The following is a 22,352-nucleotide window of genomic DNA, read 5'->3' as shown; positions in this document are numbered from 1 at the left end:
CCGCACCCCGCGGCCCAGCCTCCTGCATCGGGAGGGCGGGGCGGGGCAATCCCGGCGCCCTGACGTCAGGGCTTCCCCGGCGCGCGCGCTGTGACGCCAGCGGCGCGCCGCTCGGCCTCTTCGGGGCGGGGGCGATGGGGAAGAGCCGGGCGCGGAAGGCGGCGAAGACGCCGAGCGTCTTCTGCATCGCCCGCGGCGGCGCCGGCAAGGCCCGGGGGAAGGGCCGGGCGCGGCGCGTCACCTCCGAGCTCAAGAAGGTGAGCGGCGGGCGGGCGGGGAGGGAGGTGGGCGGGCGGGCGGGCTTCGCGATCCGAGCCCGCTGGGTTCCGGCTGAACACGGGGACACCTCGGTACGGAGGGGCTGCGGAGGCTCCCCCTCTGCAGATACCCAGCCCCGCCCGGTGCCGTCCCGCGCACCGTGCTCTGGGTGACCCTGCTCGGCAGGGCTTGGACCCGGTGATCTCCACAGGTCGCTTCCCACCTCCCCCGTTCCGGGACCGTTCCGCCACGTTGGTGTTGGCGGAGCCCCGCGGCGAGCTCCCCACCGAGCTGGTGGCTCCAGGCTGCCGTCACTTTCAGCTGCTGGCAAACAGACTTAAAAAAATGACAAAACAAACAAACAAAAACACAAAACGGCCTTTGAGATTTTTCCAGAAGAAAAATCTCAGCCACCAAAGCCACCTGACAGGTTGATCCAGCAGACAGCCAGCAACGTAACAAACTTTTGGAAACAGGGAGCCCCAGAACGATTTCACGTTGCTGGCTTCGACCTCTGCTTAGTCTGGAGGGTTCTGCATAGGACAAGGAGGAACAGGTTTAAAAACTCCTTCATGAAAAGTCAGTAGCTCATTAAGAGGAAAATTTTATTCTGCATGTTTGAAGCTGTATTTAATTCATTAAGCCGTTGGGGATTTAGTTACCATTAATCAGAATACTAAGGTGCTCAGTAAAAGTTAAAATAGGCTTATTCTTCAATAGATTAAAGCCCCTTGTAACTATCCAGACAACTTTAGATACAGGCATGCATCCTACCTGCAGAGCCTCTTTCTAGAGAGGAGTCCTTGCCTGGGTACCTAGAATACCAGGCATTAAAACTGACTGGGAAATAATAACAGGCTCTTATGGGATAACTAAGCCTTATGTAAATTGGGTTGTCCATAGCCCCATCCACTCTAATTTGACCTAGGAGTTGACTCTGTATTTCTTAAGTCACTCTAGTAACTTAATTCATGACAACCTATAATCTAAATAGACTTGTTTTATCAGCCTCGTGCCCCTGCTTTCTTACTACTGATTCTCCTGGTCACCCACCTAGGAATAAATGGGGTTATTGTTAATGTGTACGTGCTCTGAAATGACGGCAGCTTTGAAAGCAAAAGGAATATGCATTTGCTTCTGCCTGTGCAAATTGCTGAGAGGTGAATTACTGTGGTAGCCTTTGGAACAACATCAGGCAAGCTGAAATTCGGAATTGCCTTAAGATGTGTGAGCATGCTTCTGGAACATCTGCAATGTAATATGCCATTATAAGGCTAAGATGCTGTTCAAAGCTTGGTGCTTCAGAAGTAATGTGTGCCAGGGTTCAGATCAGTTGAATCTTACTTTGCTGCACCTGGTCAAAAAGTTCATGCCCCCCAGCATCCACCCTGCTCCTCTACCATAGATTATTGTCCCCGGAGCACTGCACAATGCACCCACATCTTAGCTCTTGCCATTCAAAACCAAGCATTTTTGCTTATAAAGGAGGGCTTGGAGTAAGCGGTGAGGTGTCTGGGGACCAGGCAGACATCCTGTTCTGCTACAGCTGTGGAAGTTTCCTAAAATACCATAGCAAAGCTTGTTAAATGTTGTTGGCCAGACCGACAGTATGAATGAATAGGAATATGAGGTGTGATGCGGAAAGGCAAACTAGGTAAAGAAATTGAAACTGGTAAAGTCATGTACAAATGAAGCCTTTCCTGGAACTCCAGCTAAGAGCTGAAGGCTGTGTAGCAGAATCCAGCTGCATCCTGGCTTTTGCTGTGTGTGTGTCCAGTTTCTGGGCCAGTATGGGCTCCTTTGCCAACAGAGCAAGTGCAACTGCTTTAATAATTTTGGATCATAGAATCATAGAATATCCCAAGTTGGAAGGAACCCATAAAGATCATTGAGTCCAACTCCTGGCACCACACAGGTCTACCCAAAATCTTAGACCATGTGACTAAGTGCACAGTCCAATCGCTTCTTAAACTCCAGCAGGCTTGGTGCAGTGACTACTTCACTGGGGAGCCTGTTCCAGTGTGCAACCACTCTCTCAGTGAAGAACCTCTTCCTGATGTCTAGTCTAAACCTCCCCTGTCTCAGCTTGACACCCGTCCCTGAGGTCCTATCACTGGTCACTAAAGAGAATAGATGGGCACCTTCCCCTCCACTCTCCCTCGTGAGGAAGCTGTAGACTGCGATGAGGTCTCCCCTCAGCCTCCTCTTCTCCAGGCTGAACAGGCCCAGTGACCTCAGCTGCTCTTCATACATCTTCCCCTCTAGTCCCTTCGCCATCTTCATAGCTCTCCTCTGGACACTCTCCAACAGTTTCATATCCTTTTTGTACTGGGCACACTGCTGGCTCATATTCAACTTGCTGTCAACCACAACCCCTAGATTCCTCTCTGCAGGGCTGCTCTCCAGCAGTCGCCCAGTCTGTATGTATAGCCAGGGTTGCCCCTTCCAAGGTTCAGGACCCAGCACTTGCTCTTGTTAAACTTCATGTGGATTTATTAGAACATTAGTAGTACATGATTTGATGATATAATTAGGTGATGACAAATACAAGTATAGAAATATTTCTACTAAAAGACAATTTTGGAAGATATGCATAGAGTCATAGAATTGTTAAGGTTGGAAAAGACCTCAAAGATCATCTGGTCCAACCATCACCATACTATCAATGTCACCTATTAAACCACATCCCTAAGCACCATGTCCAACCTTTCCTTGAACACCCCCAGGGATGGTGACTCCACCCTGGGCAACCCGTTCCAATGCCTGACTGCTCTTTCTGAGAAGAAATGTCTCCTAATTTCCAACCTGAACCAACCCTTGGGGCAACTTGAGGCCATTTCCTCTAGTCCTGTCACTAGTTACCTGTGAAAAGAGGCTGACCCCCAGCCCCCCCCCCCCCCCCCCGGGGGGGGTAGAGAGCAATAAGGTCTCCCCCGAGCCTCCTCTTCCCCAGACCAAACAACCCCAGTTTCCTCAGCTGCTCCTCACAGGACTTATGTTCCAGGCCCTTCACCAGCTTCGTTGCCCTTCTCTGGACACGCTCCAGGTCTCATTGTCCTCCTTGTAGTGAGGGGCCCAAAACTGAACACAGTACTTGAGGTGTGGCCTCACCAGAGCAGAGTACAGGGGGATGATCGCCTCCCTGGTCGTGCTGGCTACGCTATTCCTGATACAAACCAGGGTGCTGTTGTCCTTGGCCACCTGGGCACACTGTTGGCTGATGTTCAAGCGAGCATCAGTCAGCATCCCCAGATCCTTTTCCTCTGCACAGCTTTCCTGTCACTCTGCCCCAAGCCTGTAGCGCTGCATGGGGTTGTTGTAACTAAAGTGCAGTACGTGGCACTTAGCCATGTTAAACCTCATCCCACTTGCCTCTGCCCATTGACCCATCCTGTCCAGGTCCCTCTGCAGGACCTTTCCCACCCTCTGGCAAGTCGACAGTTCTCCCCAGATATAATACTGTGTGATTAACAATTGTACTAAAATGGTGAAATTTCACATGCAGGTGGAATTTCAGTTTAACATACCAATGCATTTATGTTTTTTTCCCTCCCTACAGATAAACATTGAAAATGCTGCCAAAGTAAGCAAGATAAATAAAGCATTTACTGAAATTCAGAAAGAAGTACAGCAGCTGTCAAAAGGCCCTGTAGTGGAACCTCAGAAGGATAACCAGGTAATTTCCATTTGTAAAAATCTGAGGAGGGAAATGAAGGGCAGTATGCGTTCAAGCCATGCGTACGCACACAAACTGCAGGCAATTCTTGCTGTTGCTTAACGGCTATAAACCAAGCTTTATTAATTTCAGTTTTTTTATTTTTTAATGCTGAAATCTGGTTAGCATATTCAAGTCCTATGTAACTACTAAAGCCAATAGAGAAGAAGGCGGGCAGCTAAGCTGCAGTGTGCTTCCACAACATACATATTTTTAAATCATTAAAAAACAGCTAGAACATCATTTAAAAGTTGATTCCAGCTTCAAACCCTCGAGACCTGTGTCTTCATATTTACTTACGAGAAGTAGCAATATCTGAAACACCAGTTTCTGTACTACAACTCTTGCCTGCAGCACTTGCAGATCAAAACAACATTTTACTCTCTCTGAGTCTAGTCAACAAGGCTGCATGCGGCTTTGAGCATTGACAAGAAATAACCAACTAAATACTGACAGACTGCTCCTTATGCTGAATTTAGGCTCCTCTTTATGAGCTCTCCTTATGCTGATACTTACTGATGCTGCAGGCATGGTTTGGGGGACAGGGAAGGCCATGGGCCAGTATGAAGTATGCAGGTGAATCTGTCCTGGCTGTTGGGGAAATAGAGGGAACTGGATGGGAGAGGAGTAGCATTCACTGTGCCTGGGGTCATCAAGTTTCTGTGTGGCTGGGAGTGACAGAATGAGTGCCAAAAACCTCAAGGAGAGGCTGAAGGAAGAAGGAAGCTCAAGTGACAGTGCTGCCAGCACAGCATGAGGCCAAACAAGGACATTGGTGCCAGTGGCTCTACTCCTGTTAGCTTGCTATTGCATACAGCTGCAAACTTGGACTGTGCCACTACTCCTGTGCTAGCAGGGCTGTACATGACATAACATGGTATTTGATCACTTGTGCTATAAGCTATAGTATTTTCTCCACAGTTTCAAAATTATGCTATTGAAAGTATCCCCCAAACTAAAAACTGTGCCTACTTCCATTTGGCCACATCTATTACTAGCATGATGCTTTGTCTTTCTCTTGCAGCATGAAGTAATGGCTGCTTATCTATCAAGTGTAATGAAGCCTGTAGTTCCCCCAAATTATTGAATTATATGACTGCAAAATTAGCCTAAATTAAATATAACAAAGACAAACTCATCATCTAGGTAATACTTTTTTTTTTTTTGAAACAGTAAATATAAATCACTTTCTACTTTACACTGAAACTTTTTTTTTCAGGTTTCTACACATCCAGAAGATGAACCAGCAAATGTGGATGCTGCCACAAGCCTATTATCACAGTTGTAATCAATAACAAAGGGGTTCCAAGAACTGAAGATCACACAGGCTTTGTTTGTACAATTTTATTAAAAAAAAATCTTGTTAATATACAAGTATTGGCACACTTTAATACAAACTACAAACAGACCTTTCCTGTCATCTAGGAAAGTGGAATGTCAGAAGTCAGTGTGAGAAACTTAAAGTGCTAAAACAGAAGGCACTTCACAAAATTGGTTCACTGAAACAATTAAGCATAACTCAAGTTGATATCCTTCACTTTTCAGCTTGGCAGTGAAAGCTTCAAAATTGTTTGAAAGGTCAAAAAGATATAGAAAGCTTCTTGGCAGTAAAGCTTCAAAGAAAATGCTGATAAGTGTGAGCAAAGCCTAATCATTTTTAAAAAAATGATCAAAAGGCTATAAAGCATTTTCACTTTCCTTACAAAAGAAAACTCTGAATCATTGGATTACACAAAGGACACTCGGGTGAAAAAACGTGTCACAATTCTGACAAAAGCCCTTTTTTCTGGTGGTTGAATTTGTTTTGTGAAGTAGTTAAGGGAAGCAAAAGGAAATATACTCCCAGAGTCAGTGAACTAAGAAGTTATACATTCATTATTCAAATACTTAGGTTATGAAGAAGTCTAGAATGTTATAGTTAGAGGTAGATAAGTAGTCTGGTTGACACAATATCTAATAATTTAGTATCTGCACATCAAAGAGATCACAGACTCCTTCATTATCATCCAGGTTAAAGTTGTAGTCATCTCCGGGAGTAGGAGAGAGTCGTAAAAGAGGAAAAACTGTAAAGCAGGAATAGTTTAGTTTAAATTAAAACACTTGGAATATCAGCCCTTGCTCATAATTCAGTATGTCTGTCATCACCAGTGCCAGGGTTAGTCTTAATAAGTAAAATACTGTCTTGATAATCTGACAAGCATGCTAGGATACATACTGTGAATACCTGTATTGCCTTCAAACTAAGGCAGTAAGTGACATGTCCACATCTTTTTCCTTAGTATTTTACGTAAATTTGCTGAGATGGAATGATAGCTGTGGAATACGGACCTAATCTCTGCTTTTGCAGCTAAGGAGCTCCTGAGCAGATTTTGAAATTTTATCAACTTTCCATCATTTATATTTACACTTCCTTCTTCTATACAGTACTGTATGTATCAATCTTCAAATATTTATTATTTTAGATACATAAATTACCATTTTCCCTATTTTACAGATGAAAAATGGAGGCTGTCCATTTCTCTGTGCGCTGCATGGGCTTGAGGCCATTTTTGGGGAATGCAAGAAGAGAAGCCTTAGCCCTCATTCTGTACTGTAGGAACACTAATTTAATGCAAATGACCTGTGAACGTGGTACCTGCTCTAAAAGAGGAGACTATTTCCATTTTAGCTGTGTATTTTATTGGTACATTCCTGTAATCCATTCTTCCCTCATGAACCTTGTAATTGCATAGTTCTTTATGGATAAGCCCCAAGTTTGTCTGTTTGAAGGGCAGATATTAACACAGGCTGCTCACAGAGCAGCGTAGTTACCAGGGGAGAGGAACAAAGCCAGTTGAGTTCACCTCTGTCTGGCAGCCTGCAGTCTGCGAGATATAGCACAGGGGGAGGCATGGAACAAATGCAATTACTAGCTGTGGCTCAGTTCTGCATTCATATGGCCATGAGGATGCAAGACCAGAAGAGGGTTAGATTTGTTCAGCCAGTGTACCAGACCTGGCTATGCATGCAGGCATGTAAGTATCTTCTGAAATACCTGATCAAAGCTCCTGGAGGAAGCCTGAGGAAGATCAGTATTAAACTTTTTTAAGGCAGCACTCTAGTCATCAACCTGTTCTTTCTTTGTTCCAGAATTAAATACTGCTGGGTTACTCATGCATGTAAGTACTTGCTGGATTAAGACTTTCAGATTTTGATTGTTAAATCAGACTGCTGCAGGGAATGGATAGGGGTGCAAAGACAAGAATGACAAAGATAGAGGAGGCAGTACAGGGGAAAGAAGTAGTTTCATACTGATTCTTAGCATGAGACTTAACAGATGCCTACCAAGAGTGCTGTTCATACAAAAAACATGCTACTATTTCTTTAATAGCCTCAAGTAAACATACTAAATACTTACCATCAGAAGACATGAGTTCATCAATAATATCCCCACTGATATTTCCTGTGAAAACAGGAGCATGCATTTATGGAAGTCAACAGATTCTCTGCACTGTAACACTGAATTGCAAAGTACAATATGGCTCATGTGCACACTGTAGGAGCTGTGGAAATAGCATGCCATGTATACGTAAAATATCTTTGTATCCCCCAGTTTTTACTAATAAATATCTCCTGCTCTCCTCATGCTGTACAGTTGATCCCTTATAGCCTTAAAGCCATGTAGCTTATTTGGTAGCAGAAGAAAATGAGCTTGCTACTCAGAACTGGCTCAATGGCTTCATTAAGAGACAAAAGAAGGCCTGTCATCTCTGTGGGAAAAGTGCTAATCTTTCCCTCTGTGTAACTCATTGGTAACTTGATCAAAAAGAAAAAGAGGCTCAGGAAACAATAAAAGCATTTAAATAGCAACTCTTTCTTCCTACCTGTGGGCTCATCCATCTTTGCTATGTCAAATGAGTTTGGCTTGAGAATACAGTTAACGTCCAAAGGGAGCAAACCCTGATAGTCATTTGAGCTAGCTGTAGCTTGGGCGACATCTCCTGAAAGGCTGGGGTACAACACCGCATCTGGAAGGCTGGAATAAGGCGTTGCTGGAGTTGTACTGTTTTGCTGCAAACTGCTTTCTACAAAGACAGGAAGGCACATTATGTAGTCTGTTGTGGTAGAAAGGAACACAAAGCACCTGCACCTGGTTTTATCTCTTGAGGAGAACAGTGCCAAGGTCTGGGATGAGTGAAGAGGAGTCTCCTCACCTTTCAAACTCAAAGGCACAATTTAATCAGGACCCCTCAGAAACGTAGTCTATAATACCGACAGCATTTTCTTAAATATTTCCATATTACACTACTATTGATATGAAAGACCACCTGATATTCACGGAGTCTCTCACTGTGGCTATGGGGAAGTAGGTAAGTGTGCTTGTGGCAAAAAAAAGCTGGAACTGGTGCCTGTATTATGTCTCATTAAAAGGTACACGTTCAAATCATATACTCCATCAGAGGTTGGCAATTTCATTCCACACTGCATTCTGGAGAAGCATCTCAGATTAACAAACAGGATCACATTCAAAACCTGTTTTATGTAAGACGATAAGCTACACGGGGAGAATCTATTTCACTGGATAGAGGACAGAAGAGGAAGAGGCTTTTCTGTCAGCCTCCTGAAAGCTGTTAGTAGGTCCTCAGGCTGTTTTCTTAACAGACACCTGCACTTCTATGCAAATTGTAGATCTGCCTTTCCTTTATCTATCACCTTTTCTAACAGTTTCTTTTCTACCCCCAGTCCTCGCTCACCCATCTTAAGTGGAAAAAACCCACCTGATGGTGTGTCCACAACTGATGTTTGTGGCAGCTGTTGTCCCTGGTTAAGACCGTGTTGTTCTGGTGGATTTTGAGTAGCTGTAGTAGGTTTAAGGGGAGTCACTGGAGCTGCAGGCTGAGATGGGGTCTGTGCAAGGTCATCGGGTGGAGGAACTGGAAACACCATGGGCTTGGAGGAGCTTGATTCTTTATTTATAAGCAGTACATGAATAGGTCCTGAATTACTCTTAAGATTGATCTGGTATTTCTTTTGTCCATTCTGTCCCTGTAGAGGTGGTATATTAAGAAAGTTAAAATTCCTTTAGAACTTCAAACTGCACAAAAACATAATAGTAACTGCATAGACTTACTTCTTATAGTAACTAATGAAGATATTTGAATAGAACTCTCAAATTGATGCACCTTTTACCTCCCAGAAAATACAGCGCTCTTCTAGTTAAAACAATTGGAAGAACCAATAATTGGCATGAATTTATCAAATCATGTGGAGACAGTAAATCCAAACATACTTACAACAAATACAAATGATCTAACAGGAAACAGATTACAAACCTGTTACCTATTTACCTGACCAGAACATAGACATGGAAGACATAGATACACCATCTTTCAAAGTGTTTAAGTTATGAATTGAAGTTACATGAAACTTATAGCAAGGCTGTAGCTTATCAGTAACAAAACAGATAAATAATGATTTCTGTGCATTTAAATTTCTTTCTCTTAAATAAAGCTTCAGAATGGTCTTAGGTGGGACCAACCATCGCACAACAGTTAAATATCTCACTCAGACTGAGTGGACACAGGATAAGTCTACAGAAACAATTCTTAGCTGATTTGCTAGGCCTCCTTTTGATAAGTTATTCAAACACTTTAGCTAGGACTATTCCTATAGTACAGTCTCTGTGAGACCACTGGCTCACAGTAGCTAATCCAGCAAGCAAGTTCTAGAAAAAATGAGGATGAGAAAAGTGGGAAAGGTGCCTGGGAAGAAAGGACCCAAAGCAAAACAATCCATTTTCAAGTTGTCAGTGAAAGACTAAAATCAGCTGTTCTTGTCCTCAACAAAAAGCCAAAAAAGATGCATCGCAACTGCTTTGGTCACACAGAGAACCACACCATTGCCTGAACAGTTTTCAGCACAGATGGACAAAGATCCAGTAGCACCGGACCAGTTTCATGGTTCTAGCTTTGGATGTTATTATGATATTATGATATCATAGCCTTACTAAAAATAGCTTCTAAAACTTATCTTGTGAACTTCACCCTTCTACAAGTACAGTGGCTATCATGCTTCATACAATGCTCTCTCCCAACTATGTGAGATACCAACCCTATTTAAAACTCAGCCCTACAATAAAAGTAATTAAAAGATGGATAGAAGTAATTTGGCCTCCTACTCTAATCCTGCTCATTAAAGCCCTCAGGATTAAAAAAATAATAATAATAAAAATAAAAAAAAATCCGCAGTCTGTTTTTCTACCCAGTCTAGTACCATGTGACTGAACACAACCTTCATCTAAACTAGAACTACAACTAAACCTGAAAGGCTTTTCTTTAACAGATAGGATTTAGCAATACAATAAATGTGTACAATAAATACAATAAACAGCAACAATAAATTTGACACATAAAAGTGTCAAATTAGTTCTGAAGGAAATTTATAACAATTATACATAATTTGGAAAGTTTCAACTTTTAAGAATAGGAGTGAAGAGAAGGGCAAAGAAACCCACTATTATATCTTGTTTTTAGTAGGAGATGAGTTATCATTAGTCTTTCTTTTGTACACCTAGTTTTACTGTACAAAAATACACTTTGTCCCACCCAGCCCCTCCATTCTCAACTAAGACCACCTTATGTATTTTTTTTTTCTCTTGCACAGACGGAGAGAAAATGCTCAGCTCTAGCGTAGCTCTTCTTCTCTACTGTCCTTCTAGAATACTTAGGTAAACAAGAAATCAGTACATACCATTTCGGGTATAGGTACTTCTAACTGCGTACCACAAGGTGCTTGAATTGCTAGAAGTGTGTCTCCTGGTTAAATAGCAATTTTTAAGAAAGTGTTAACTGTGCATATTTTTCGTACATCTTGCATGGTATCTACTCAAATGAGATAGGAAAATTCTCTAAGGCCTCTTAAAATACTGCATAATTTTAGTATAAATAAACTTGTGATGGATAACTCAGATATAACAGATGACTATAAAACTCATCTGTGGCTTACTACATGCTCTAAAACTTATTGGTTAAAGTTAGGAGATCACAATTACATCACAGTACTTGCACAACATGCCTTATCTGCACATCAATTCCTCTTCATCCGTAACTTGGAATAATGCTCCTACCCGAGATGTATTTTACATGAAGTACAATGTGACTGGTATACTAAATGCCTCCTCCATATTTTGCAGTAACTAACTCTTTTCCGCAACAGCTTCTTTTTGTTAAACTCCACAGTAGTCTAATCTTGCATTTTTTATTCAAAAACAAACCCAACCTTCCTTATGGCAAAAAGATGATCTTGAGCACTGCTGGAAGCCAAGCAACAATTTTCCCTTGAGTAACTCAGGATAAGGAAAGGATGTCCAGGGCAAAAATTTCTGCCAGCAAATCTTGGCAATTTGTTCAAATTTCCCATACAGAAAGAATCTTTCTGATTTAGTCATGTCCCATCTTTGAACTTCAGCTGGCTCCATCTGTATAATATGAAAAATTCCCTCTGACTGAAGCTGCCACCAGAAACTTTTATGAAGTCTGGTGAATTGGACCAACATACCCTCTCCCTGGTTCTCTTAGAGCTGGAGGCAAGCTATTACAAAGTATGAATACAGAAGAAGACAACCAAAAAGAGTACTCTGAAAACAGCTGAACTTCTATTCCATCCATTCCATGACTACAACTAGAAAATGCCAGAACTCATTGGTCATGAAGAGTTTGAGAGGCATCTACTTACTACTGATCACTACTGAATACTTATTCTAAATTCAAAATACTCACAGGGAAAAAGCAGGTTAGCAAGTTAGCTTTCAAGAGGAAGATCAGAAAATCCCTCACTTTAAGAAATACAGCTTTTAGAAACAACTCACCATTGAAGCAGTTACAGATATCTTCATGGGTGACATATGAAAATGTAATTTATGTCAAGGAACATTTTTCTAACGCATGAAATGCATGATTTGTTACCCTTTAAAATAAGTTTGTCCAAACTGAGCCTAAACAATAAACTTACTACTGTTACTCAGAGCTGTAATCAAGGCATGATTTATGATGTTCAGAATAGCAATTTAAAAAATAACACCGTTCTGAACTGTAAAAAATAAAAATCTATATACATAAAAAAAAAACAGAAAAGAATCTGAGTAGGTTGAATCAAGAGATTCTTTTTAAACAGAGAACATGTAAAGTCTTGTTTTTAAGATTACCATTTACCTCATCAACTTGACACTATAGAATTCAACAATGCACCATGATGTCCAAAATCACATAAAAATATGCTGGAAGGGACCTGAGAGTTCACCCTGCCCCAAGGCAGGATCAACTATTAAGACATTCCAGACAGATGTTTGCCTCTCCTACCCTGGAAAACTTCCAGTGATAGATGATATTCCATCACCTCCCTGGAGGATCAATTCCAGTGTTAACTCTCCCAGTAATAAGTTTGTCCTCATATCTTACTTATATCTCCTTTCTTATAAAATCCATTTTATAGGTACAGTTTCTATAGAGCAATTGCAAGTAACGCTGAGAACTTAGCACTGGTACAATCATTAAGGGCATTTTCCCATTCCAAATCTCAATACTTGGTCAATATTTTACAAGACAAATAAACACATAATTACAAGCAATGTAGGCAGACATCTCTGCTTATTGAGTATTTACACACAGGATAGTTTTCCAATTCCAAACCAAACAAGCTTCAGGACTTTGTTAATTCAATTTATCTTTGGGTGATAGCTTAATCTTTTCAAGAGAAGGACGTAACAGGAAAAAAAAAAGATTCACATAAAGTACTGCTAAGAAATATAAATCCAAATGCCTGAAGGTAATACAATTCATTTTAAATCAGAATTATACTGTGGACTTCGAAATTGCTGCCATATATACACATGCTATATTATTTTCAGGTTACCTTTCATACAGTCAGAGAGCTTAAAAAGTCATGTAATTTATATTACATGATATCAAATTTATACTCTTCTTTTTGAGTCCAAACCAGAAAAAAAATAAAAAATAGGCTTTCTTTGTTTCTGGATGAAATGGATAACAGTGTGCTTTACCCTTTACCTATGCTTTAACTGCTGTTTTAATTCTAATTCCAAGATGCACACAATTTGTTGAAAAGGATATTGGTGGTTTGTAGAATCATCCATAACGTTCTTGATGCTTTGTTGCAGCCACAGTTTCTGCTGATCCAATTCTTTCTCTTTCAGCTCTAGATCTTCAATTTCGGATTCTAGATACCTCAGCCTGTCTATTACTTCTTTTGTATTGCAGCCAGCACCTACTCCTCTTAAAAAGGTATAAAGGTTTGTGAAACCACAAGAAATGAAAATCTAAAAGATCATTTCCTAAGTATGCTTCCAGTAATTTGAAAATATACTAATATTCAACATAAAAGAAACATTTACTTGCCTGGCAGTGTTTTAACAGAAAATGAACATTTTTAACTTCAGATCAGGTTTAGAATTTCCCTCTACCCAACTTGATTTTCTTTTGGAATGTAGATTTTTCTCCGTTGGAGATGGTTTGCAGATCTCCTTCACCTCCCTCTTAACTCTTCACTTACACTTTCATCTTCAGGAACCGAAAATAGGCATGCAACGCAGGTGGGCAGGTAGGTGGAAATACTGTCACCCAATACCCTTCCCAGATTCAGCTAGTGTGAATGCTAGTTATAAAGTAGCACTCCAAGTTTCATGCATCTCTGGTATACGTTTTAAACCTGATTCTATGTATCAAAGATGCAAATTAAAGATAAGACAAATAAAGTTAATTTAAAACTTTACTGTCATTCCAAAATGTTGCATTGCTCATTGATGAGCCTAATGTCATTCTGTCTTAACTGGTCAGAAGAAGTGGAAGGAGGCAGTTTTTGTTGCTCTTGAGCATATGAGGAAATGCAGAATTGAAGCTTACTTCCACTGAATGCTGTTTTTTGACTTCTTCTCAATGAGATCAATCCCCTCCAAAACGTTAGTGATATCATAGATCCTCCTCTTCTGCCTCACGGCAAGGGTATCAGCAGCCTGTGAAGAGAAGAGCAATGTGTATCAGCAACCTGCACGCTGAGGGCAAACAACACACACTGTAAGCCATTCCCCAAAAACATGCCAAATAGAAATTACGTAATTCTGAAGGAGACGGTTCAGCCCTTCAAGAGCTGGGTGCTCATAGCATCTGCTTCAAATGATGGGCAAGAGTGGCCTCCTGCGGCTGCAGCGACTGCCAAGAGGGGTCACCTTGGCCAAGGCCCACCCTCGCCAGGCAGGAGAGCTCACACAAATTGCCAGGACTGCCCTCAGCACCTGCACCACACGCTACCACCCGCACACAGGAGCTTGCAGTGCTCCTTCTGCAAGGTAGGAAACAGTAGGGAAGGCAGATGGCAACACCCTGCAATGGAACAAGCCTCTGAGGCCAACTGCATGCCAAGTTCATCATCCCCTCTGCTGACACTCTCTGGATCAATCTGCGTTGGGATACGGAAGGATCTGGGGGTAATTTCCCAAACTGGCTGAAGGAAAGCTGCATGACTTTAAGCCAGCACTGTCCTGTAAGGCATCCTGTCAGGGAATGAGTGACAGTATGGGAGGAAATGGCCTCAAATTGTGCCAGAGGAGGTTTAAATTTGGTATCGGAGAATTTCTTCACAGAAAGGGTGCTCAAGGAGGTGGTGGCATCCCCACCCCTGGAGGTATTTAAGAGATGTGTGGACATGGTGCTTGAGGCCATGTTTCAGTGGTGGGCTTGTCATGTTAAGCTGATGGCTGGACTTGATGATCTTACTTTTTTTTTCTGTCCTAACTGATTCTATGATTCTGTAACGTTTCACTGCATGAATCCACCCTGTGGGCAGCTGCCCGCTCCACCTGTAGTAGTGTGCACCAAGAGCTGCCTCACAGCCACCAGAACCCCCACGCAGCTCAGGCTGATGCTTGCTCCCAGCAAAAATTTCGCTTTTCAGTTAAGGCATGGTGTTTCTACTTGCTGTCACAGCATGTCACCAAAAGCAAAGCACAGAACAAGCCAGAGGAAAGGCCACTTAATCATTTGTAATTCTGCCCATGAGGATTTTTTTGTACCTGATGTAAAGGCTTAAGATAAAATAAGCAAACCTGAGCTCGTCACGCCTTCCATATCCTCCTCTTTTTGATGCTGTGAAGTGCCTCAGGTTCAGTGAGTATTAGACAAAAGGATAGAAAAGCAAGGAGGAGTCTGACTGCAACTACTCTGGATGCTCAGATATATAAAATATAATTGTATTACATGGATTAAAATAAAATAAAAGATAAGGATAGCTGGCAAAGACTTTTGGATTCCAAATTTGAACTAATGAGTTAAAGCCAACTAATTTCTTCTATAGGTACACAGAAATTTATTTCCTTTTGTCCAACCAGCTAAAAAATGCTTTTAGCAAAGGAGCCTGTATATAACCTGAGACAACAAAAAAGTGGAAGGAAAATCAAATCCATTTTATAGCAGTCTGTTTTACTCCTTTAACAGTATTTTCTGAACCATAAACAAACTCACTAATCTTCCAAAGAACTGACATTTTCCTATTAGAAAGTTAATTACTAGGACTTAGTAGTCCAATTTATATTGGTGAATGTTTTGCTAGGAAGGAAAATTAAAGCATAAAAAGGAAGAAGAATGAAGATTTTTAAAAAAATGTTCTCATAGCCATGAAGTATAAATACTATTCCTTCTCCTCAACAGTGGCATACCTACTAAACAGTGTTTCTACTGATACTGTTATCAACATTTATCTTTTGTATGGCCTTCTCCAACAGTCAGTTAAAAATCTAATAAAATAAAATACATGTAAATGCATATAAAATGCACACTTTAGTTCTCCAAGGACTCTTCAGCCACTCACATCAGCAGGTACGTGCCTGCAATTTTAGCTGCACGCATACATACTGTTTACAAAAATGGCAAGTAAAGCCTTCAAAATCTAGGAATGACAAAATTGATGCTGCTTGTGCAACATTTCATCAACTCCCTCTATATTTCACAGTTTTCAGATCCACAATTTTTTACATTTCTACGAGATCTCTACATCGTTCTGTGCACAGAATACACAGCATACACTTCGTCAGCAGCTATTCAACATCCTGATTGAACTGACTTTTAAAACTTACCATTTTTCAGCTTATGTCAAATGGTTGAGACAGATCCAATCATCACAACAGAGGGACATCTACCACGAGGGCTCTGCTGAAACAGTTGGATGTAGCTTCCACATACCGTTCTCCGGATAATTTGAATTTGGAATCGCTTCATAAAATCTTTTTAACTTAAAGGTGCTGCACTCTAGTCATTCTTTCTAGTATCTCCTCACACTTTGAATAGGTATGTATCCAAGACCAGTGCTGTATGGCTGTCTCACAGAATGGTTTCATGGCTGGGGGGTGGAACTAGATGATCTTTAAGGTGCCTTCCAACCCAAACCATTCTGTGATTCTGGAAGAAAAACACTTGTCACGGTGCTTGAGATTCCGAGCGTACTCAGATCATGCAACTTTTGCAATACAGATAATGTGCCCTTCAGCACAGTTGCATGTGGGCACACACACAAAGCCCTGCCCAGAAATAAGCCAAACAAACAGAAGGAGGATAATAGAGAGTTGAGGTGCATTCTCATGCACCAACTTCTTTGCTCCCTAGGAGCTGACAAAAGGCACTGGGTATTACCAGTGAGCACAGCACATTTGCTGTGTTAGAGGAATTTGCCAGAGCACTGGGGCAGAGTCATTACTGAGAAGCTTAACAGCGCAGAAGGGTCAGCCAGCAACGCCTGCTCACTCTCCTTGTGTCAAAAGAAAGAAGTGCTGCATCTTACAGACCGTGCCCGCAGCAGATGACAACAGCCTTCTCCCAAAGACGACTGTCAACAACGTGGTGGGAGTTTGAAACTGAACAGTGTGTTTGGCAACCACTGTGTAAAACTTCTGGAGAGCACTGCATGCATAAAGATTAAGGGACTGTAAAACTGAACAAATGTTTGTTTTTTTTTTTTTTTTTTTTTTTTCCCCTCCTGTGGAATAAGGCAAGTTTAAAGCAGTTCTTAATTGCTCCTGATCGATGCATTGCTAGAGGCAGGTGCATGCCCAGGCTAACTGGGCAGAGCTGATGTTGAGGTTAACAAACGGCTCTGTGTAGCTTGTGGTCTCTAAGGAAGCAACTGCTGCCGAGATACGTAAGAGGCCTGTGGCTAGCACAAAAATGAAGTTTAACACATTACAGTGGCTAAAATGCTGATGGCCTTAAGTCTTTATGAAAGAGAACAGAGATTAGAAATTGTGGAAAACCTAGGGAATTCACCAATGCGGAAGTTCAGCGCCGTTCTGGTTCCTACAGAGTAAATAGCCAATGCTCTATCAGACATCAAATGCAATAAAGTTAAAATCTGAGGGTAGCAGTGACAGCAGGAAAGCAAACTGGGTAATTGGAGTGTCTTTTCCAGTTTTGTTACCATACGCTTCCCTGACTACATCATCTGAGTGACATAAGAAACTGGCTTCTTAAATCTGCATTTCTTAGGCACCTGACAATTAAATTTGAGTTGTTTTCTTTTTGTTTTCTCCATATCAGGTAGACACATCAGATATTAAGCACTATTAAGCACTATTAAACACTTAAACAACATATATTTTTTCAGTTGGAAATTTTGTACCTGGTAGCTTTGGTTGTCCTTTGCTTTTTTTTTTTTTTGTCTGTCTTTATTAATTTGGAATTTCCAGACACAAGAGCCTTATCAGAGCATCTGAGCAGTAACTGCAAATCCAAAATCCCCTATTATTCCCACATTTGCAATGTTTTCTGTCTCTTGTAGCAGAATAGGATAAACATCAGTAGCAAGCAAGTATATTATAGAGTAACTGATGCTTTGCACTGTTGATCAGAAGCAACGTTTAACCCTGAGTAGAACAGGGATGGCATTTTGCTTTAAAACAAGCCTATTTAAGAAATAGAGACAGAAGCACTAGTATACTGCTGAAAAGAAGGAATATCCTATGCTCTGGGGTTCATTTCATGTGACTTAGCTCTTATTCACCTACCTTCATCTTCAATATTCCTCCCTTCCCTGTAGTAGGTGTGTGGCTGAACAGAGGGACTTCACTTTCTTTCCCCTCCATCTCATCTCTCAGTGTTTGAAGCTTATTTGCTTAACTACATTTGCTTATATTGGGTTATTCAGTGACTGCTATGCAACTGTTCAGGAACAGCTGTTTAAAGAATGAGAACTGTAGAAATTAAATTCCCAGCAAAGAAAATCCTAACAAATCAGGAGTGCGGAAGCAGGGTGTTAGCAGTGAAGAGTTGTCCAGCCCTGAAACATTTCCAAAGTTCAGAAGGCAGAACTCGCAGGGCTCCTTGTACCCAAAGCAAGCAACAGTGAGCATGCACGCACAGGACAACGTGCCGCTACCGTTTCATAATGGGTCAGCACACGTGCCCCCAGGTATCATTTTACAGACTGCTTAACCACAGATGTATCCAAAGATCACCAGGAAGCGTCCTGTAACACCGCCTTTCATTCTCAATTGCTAAATCAGAAAGCTGAAAGTACAATGAATAACTCCAAATTGTATTTTCTTCGCAGCGCACTTACGATTTTGCTACAGAAACACTAATCAGCTGCAAGACATCAGATGGTCAATACCTGTAAATACGATAAGGGACATCTGAAAATCTTCACTGCATGAATCATTTCTTGGAACTCGCTGTTTCGTTTCAAGAGCATCCTGTTCTTCAGCTTCCTAAGCACACCAACATGTCATGATATGTATGCTGCTGTTCATTTTGTTCCTAAATACGTGACTTATTTATGAGAAATAGCGGGTTACAGAAATGTGTGTTTTGACTGTTTATGAAAGCTCTAACGATTTACTCACTTCAGTTAGCATTTACTTAAAAAAAAATCCAGCATATCGTGTAAGTCACAAACCAGTCTCCGGTGAAGGTTCTGAACAGAGCTTTTAAAGGTTTTTGCAATACCCATTTACTTTTCTAGTGTTACTAGAGTTACTAGTGCTTTTACTGTCAGCACTACCATTTTCTTTCAATGAGAAAATTCCCTTTCCTCACAAAAGGGAGCCAGAAACATCAGTCCCACCCAGTTATACAGCCCAACTTTATTGTTCAAATCCCCCCTCATCAGCTCTTTAAGCCAAGCTTTTTGGCCCAGGGTCTTCCAAATGCGGTGGGTTTTTCTGCTGCTCAAACTGACCTGAGAGATCTCTCAGCACATGACAGATGAAGTAAGCCACACAACAATCCCCAGTTTGTGGAGTGTTTAGTTACATTTTAGTGAAGACAGAGATGAAATATGAATAAGTTAAACAACTTGTACGAACCACCCAAGCCCCGAGCACAGCTAAGCTGGGTTACAGCACCTATCAGCATCTTCCTAGCTCCCTCTGGACAGCTTTACCAGCTGCAGGAAGGTTGTTCAAGCTCGTTCTTGGAGCATGGATGTGCAAAAAAGCTCCAAGCACACGGACTGCCTCCAAGAGCCCACTAAATCTAAGAAGCAAATAAGTTAAGCTGTCCAGAAAGGACTTTGAGCAACCAGCGCACGGAAGCCAGCCCCTTGCAGCACGTTGCTAAGATCCGCAGGGAAGAGCCAGCCAGCCAAACACTGCCTTATTTGAACCTGTATCTTAACTAGATAAGCTTGGGTGATGCTTGCTGCTCCTCCTGACACCTATTTGAGGAAGACCCGAATCTCCCCCATCATCCCGGACGGCGGTGCCAGTGCTACGAGGGCAACACAGCCTGCCTCGAAACTTTCCCACTGGCCTCAGCATCCCAGCACACCCCTCACGACCCGAGAAGCGGCGAGGGGCCCCCGCACCGCGCGTGTCAGCCGAGCACACGCCACCTCCGGGCACCGAGGGCCCGCCGCGGGGCGGTCACGTCCCGCAGCCCCACCGCCGGCCGCCCCGGGAGCACGGCGCTGCCCGCCCGCCGCCCCGCCGCGCACCGCTTTGAGGTCCAGCACGCCGTCCTTGGCCTCCTGCAGCAGCGACACGAACTTGGTGGTCAGCAGCCCCAGGCTCTTCTCGTGACGGCTGCTGCCGCCGCCACCACCGCCCGCCTCGGCCGCCGCGGCCATGCCGCCCGCCCGCCCGCCCGCGGGGCCGCGCCACGTGTGGCCGCCGCCGCAACGGCCCGAGCCCGGAACGGAGCCGGCCCGGGGGCTGCGGCGGGAGGGGCGGCGCCGCAGGAAGTGACGGTGCCGCCGTTGCCTGGACACCGGCGTGGTGGGGCCCGCGGGGCGGCCCGGCACCGGGACGGGGCCTGGGGGGTGTGTGTGTGGGGGGGGTCCTGCCGAGGGGTCCCCCAGGTACAGCAGTTTCCGTGCTGCTGGTCCGCGGCGAGGCGGGGCCGCTTGGGTTAGTTACGGGCGGTGGAGCCGCGTCCTTAATGAACGCGGAGTGCCCCAGCCCGGGCTGCTGCCGAAAAGGGGGGCGAGGGGCTGGAGCACCTCTGCCGTGAAGAGAGGCTGAGGTAGCTGGGGGGGGTCCCGCCTGGAGAAGAGAAGGCTGCAGGGAGACCTCCTTCAGGCCTTCAGTACTTAAAGGGGGCTCATAAAAAGATGGAGAGGGACTCTGCGCAATTAGATAATGACAGGACAAGGGTAAATGGATGTAAGTTAAAGGAGGGGAGATTTAGATTAGAGCGGAAGGAAATGCTTCACTCAGAGGGTGGTGAGGCACCGGCACAGGTTGTCCAGACAAGCTGTGGATGCCCCATCCCTGGAGGTGTTCAAAACAAGGTTCAAAACAAGGTTGGACAAGGTCCTGGGCAACCTGGACTAGTGGGAGGTGTCCCTGACTCTGGCAGGGTGGGTGAAACTGGGTGATATTTGAGGTCCCTTCTAACCCCATTATATGATTCTAGCAGCCAAGAAACATTGCTCAAAAACCTTTGCAACCAGCACAGCACCTGTAACCCCCCAAAACAGCAGCTCTCTCTGGCTGTCAGACCCCAGCTCAGCCCTAGCTGCTGGAGCACTAAGGTGAGACAAGACACAGGGCACAGTGATGCTCCAACCAAAGGCACGGGCAGTAGGGGAAGCTTACCCGGCCCCTCACACTGGTGCCTGACTGTGTCAGGAAACTCCATTCCGATAAGCGTTTTTCTTTACATTGTTATGTTAAAAGTAGAGAAGCTTTTGAATTGCTACACTATGTGGATTTTAGAGAAGCACTTCAATAAGGAAATAGTATTGGAAAAGAAAAAAAAAAAGAAAGAGGGAAACCATGCCAAAGGGAGAATTAGACCCATGAAAACCAAACAATACAAACACTACTATGGCACGTACGTACCCAGGTGCTATGGTATGAGATTTCTGAGCCAAGAACAAAGAACAATAAGAATTACGGTGCAAAACAGTAACTCCTCCCTATGACAAAAATCAGGAAATAGTTTCAGAATTAAAATTTTGAAGGAAAAAATCTGAAGCTGACATAACTCAAATTAGAGTACAAGAAAGTTCTTCTACCTTTGCTGGTACATCCCCCATATTCAATTATTTCACCAGAAGCATAACCTGGTCAAATAGCAAGAAAAGTGCCCAAAGAAACTCTTAAAAATTGTAACAGAGGACACTCTGAAATGCTCCAGAAGAACAGCAACCTTTCTATGTGACATCCCTGTAACTGTTACTGAAAGTTTTCCGGATTAATATTTGTTCACACAATGTGGCTTGTGAAGAAGCCAGTGTACATAGCACAACATAAGAATGAGAAGACATTTTCTTCTGTGTTTAGGTAGTGTTGGCATATTTTTATCAGGGAATCAAGAGATTATTGTGATAGTATGCGACAAATAAATCAAGCTAATTTTAAACTGCACAGCAAGATTTACTAGACTGACACGCAATTGGTTAGTTCTTGGTCCTTACTGTTACCCCATGTATTCATTTTTACATATTATCAGTTATTACAGATTCAAAGCAGTCAGCCCTTGACAACTTTATCATTACGCTTATACATTAGCTAGGAGAGTACAGTACCAGAGAGTAGATGCCCCATCATTAGCGCTGATGTCTCTGCTCCTTGCTGGTCTCAGTGGCCTGATGCAAGAGCTCTTGAACCCAGGGAACCAGAACCAAAGCATGTATCTTCTTTCTGCCCCTTCCCACAAGTCTGCGATCTTCCTCTTTTATAAGGCAGTACACAATGTCTGAACAATTCCCAGCCCTTGACCTCCACCCTTTTTTAATTCACTGCAGATTCCTTTCTTAAAGCAAAAACAGTCTTTTCCCATCTCCCAAGGTTTTGCTTTTTCAGAGATATCACCAGCTGTGAGTTGCTGGTCATGCTGCAGCCTCTGTTTCAGCTTGTGCCCATATTTTCAAGGCCTCTGCTACCATCCCACACTTAAGC

The 22,352-nt window shown here is 43.0% G+C and overlaps 2 protein-coding genes across 2 annotated transcripts; one reads left to right on the top strand and one right to left on the bottom strand.

Moving 5' to 3' along the window:
* Positions 1-81: 81 nt before the first annotated feature.
* On the top strand, positions 82-5,347 carry RBIS (ribosomal biogenesis factor). Its single transcript, XM_035317284.1, has 3 exons — positions 82-257; positions 3,818-3,934; positions 5,193-5,347. The coding sequence occupies exons 1-3, from the start codon at positions 135-137 to the stop codon at positions 5,259-5,261; spliced, it is 309 nt and encodes a 102-aa protein (XP_035173175.1). The 5' UTR covers positions 82-134; the 3' UTR covers positions 5,262-5,347.
* Positions 5,303-20,264, bottom strand: E2F5 (E2F transcription factor 5). Its single transcript, XM_035317283.1, has 9 exons — positions 19,943-20,264; positions 13,870-13,979; positions 13,081-13,242; positions 11,820-11,863; positions 10,703-10,767; positions 8,731-8,998; positions 7,837-8,037; positions 7,371-7,415; positions 5,303-6,036 (listed from the first exon to the last, which is right to left on the bottom strand). The coding sequence occupies exons 1-9, from the start codon at positions 20,072-20,074 to the stop codon at positions 5,927-5,929; spliced, it is 1,137 nt and encodes a 378-aa protein (XP_035173174.1). The 5' UTR covers positions 20,075-20,264; the 3' UTR covers positions 5,303-5,926.
* Between the last annotated feature and the right edge of the window lie 2,088 nt (positions 20,265-22,352).

The sequence above is a fragment of the Oxyura jamaicensis genome, chromosome 2 (genome assembly GCF_011077185.1).
Source record: "Oxyura jamaicensis isolate SHBP4307 breed ruddy duck chromosome 2, BPBGC_Ojam_1.0, whole genome shotgun sequence".
Taxonomy (NCBI): domain Eukaryota; kingdom Metazoa; phylum Chordata; class Aves; order Anseriformes; family Anatidae; genus Oxyura; species Oxyura jamaicensis.
This window is presented reverse-complemented; position numbering and strand designations above follow the sequence as displayed.

What these genes read in the sequence shown, in the direction of transcription:
- E2F5 (XM_035317283.1), bottom strand. Translation starts at nt 20,074, where the DNA reads ATGGCCGCGGCGGCCGAGGCGGGCGGTGGTGGCGGCGGCAGCAGCCGT. An exon ending in GCGTGCTGGACCTCAAAGCG is followed by an intron (nt 13,980 to 19,942) that starts GTGCGCGGCGGG and finishes TTCTCTTCACAG; the next exon opens with GCTGCTGATACCCTTGCCGT. An exon ending in TGAACTCATGTCTTCTGATG is followed by an intron (nt 6,037 to 7,370) that starts GTAAGTATTTAG and finishes CCTGCTTTACAG; the next exon opens with TTTTTCCTCTTTTACGACTC.
- RBIS (XM_035317284.1), top strand. Translation starts at nt 135, where the DNA reads ATGGGGAAGAGCCGGGCGCGGAAGGCGGCGAAGACGCCGAGCGTCTTC. An exon ending in TCACCTCCGAGCTCAAGAAG is followed by an intron (nt 258 to 3,817) that starts GTGAGCGGCGGG and finishes CCCTCCCTACAG; the next exon opens with ATAAACATTGAAAATGCTGC. An exon ending in AACCTCAGAAGGATAACCAG is followed by an intron (nt 3,935 to 5,192) that starts GTAATTTCCATT and finishes TTTTTTTTTCAG; the next exon opens with GTTTCTACACATCCAGAAGA.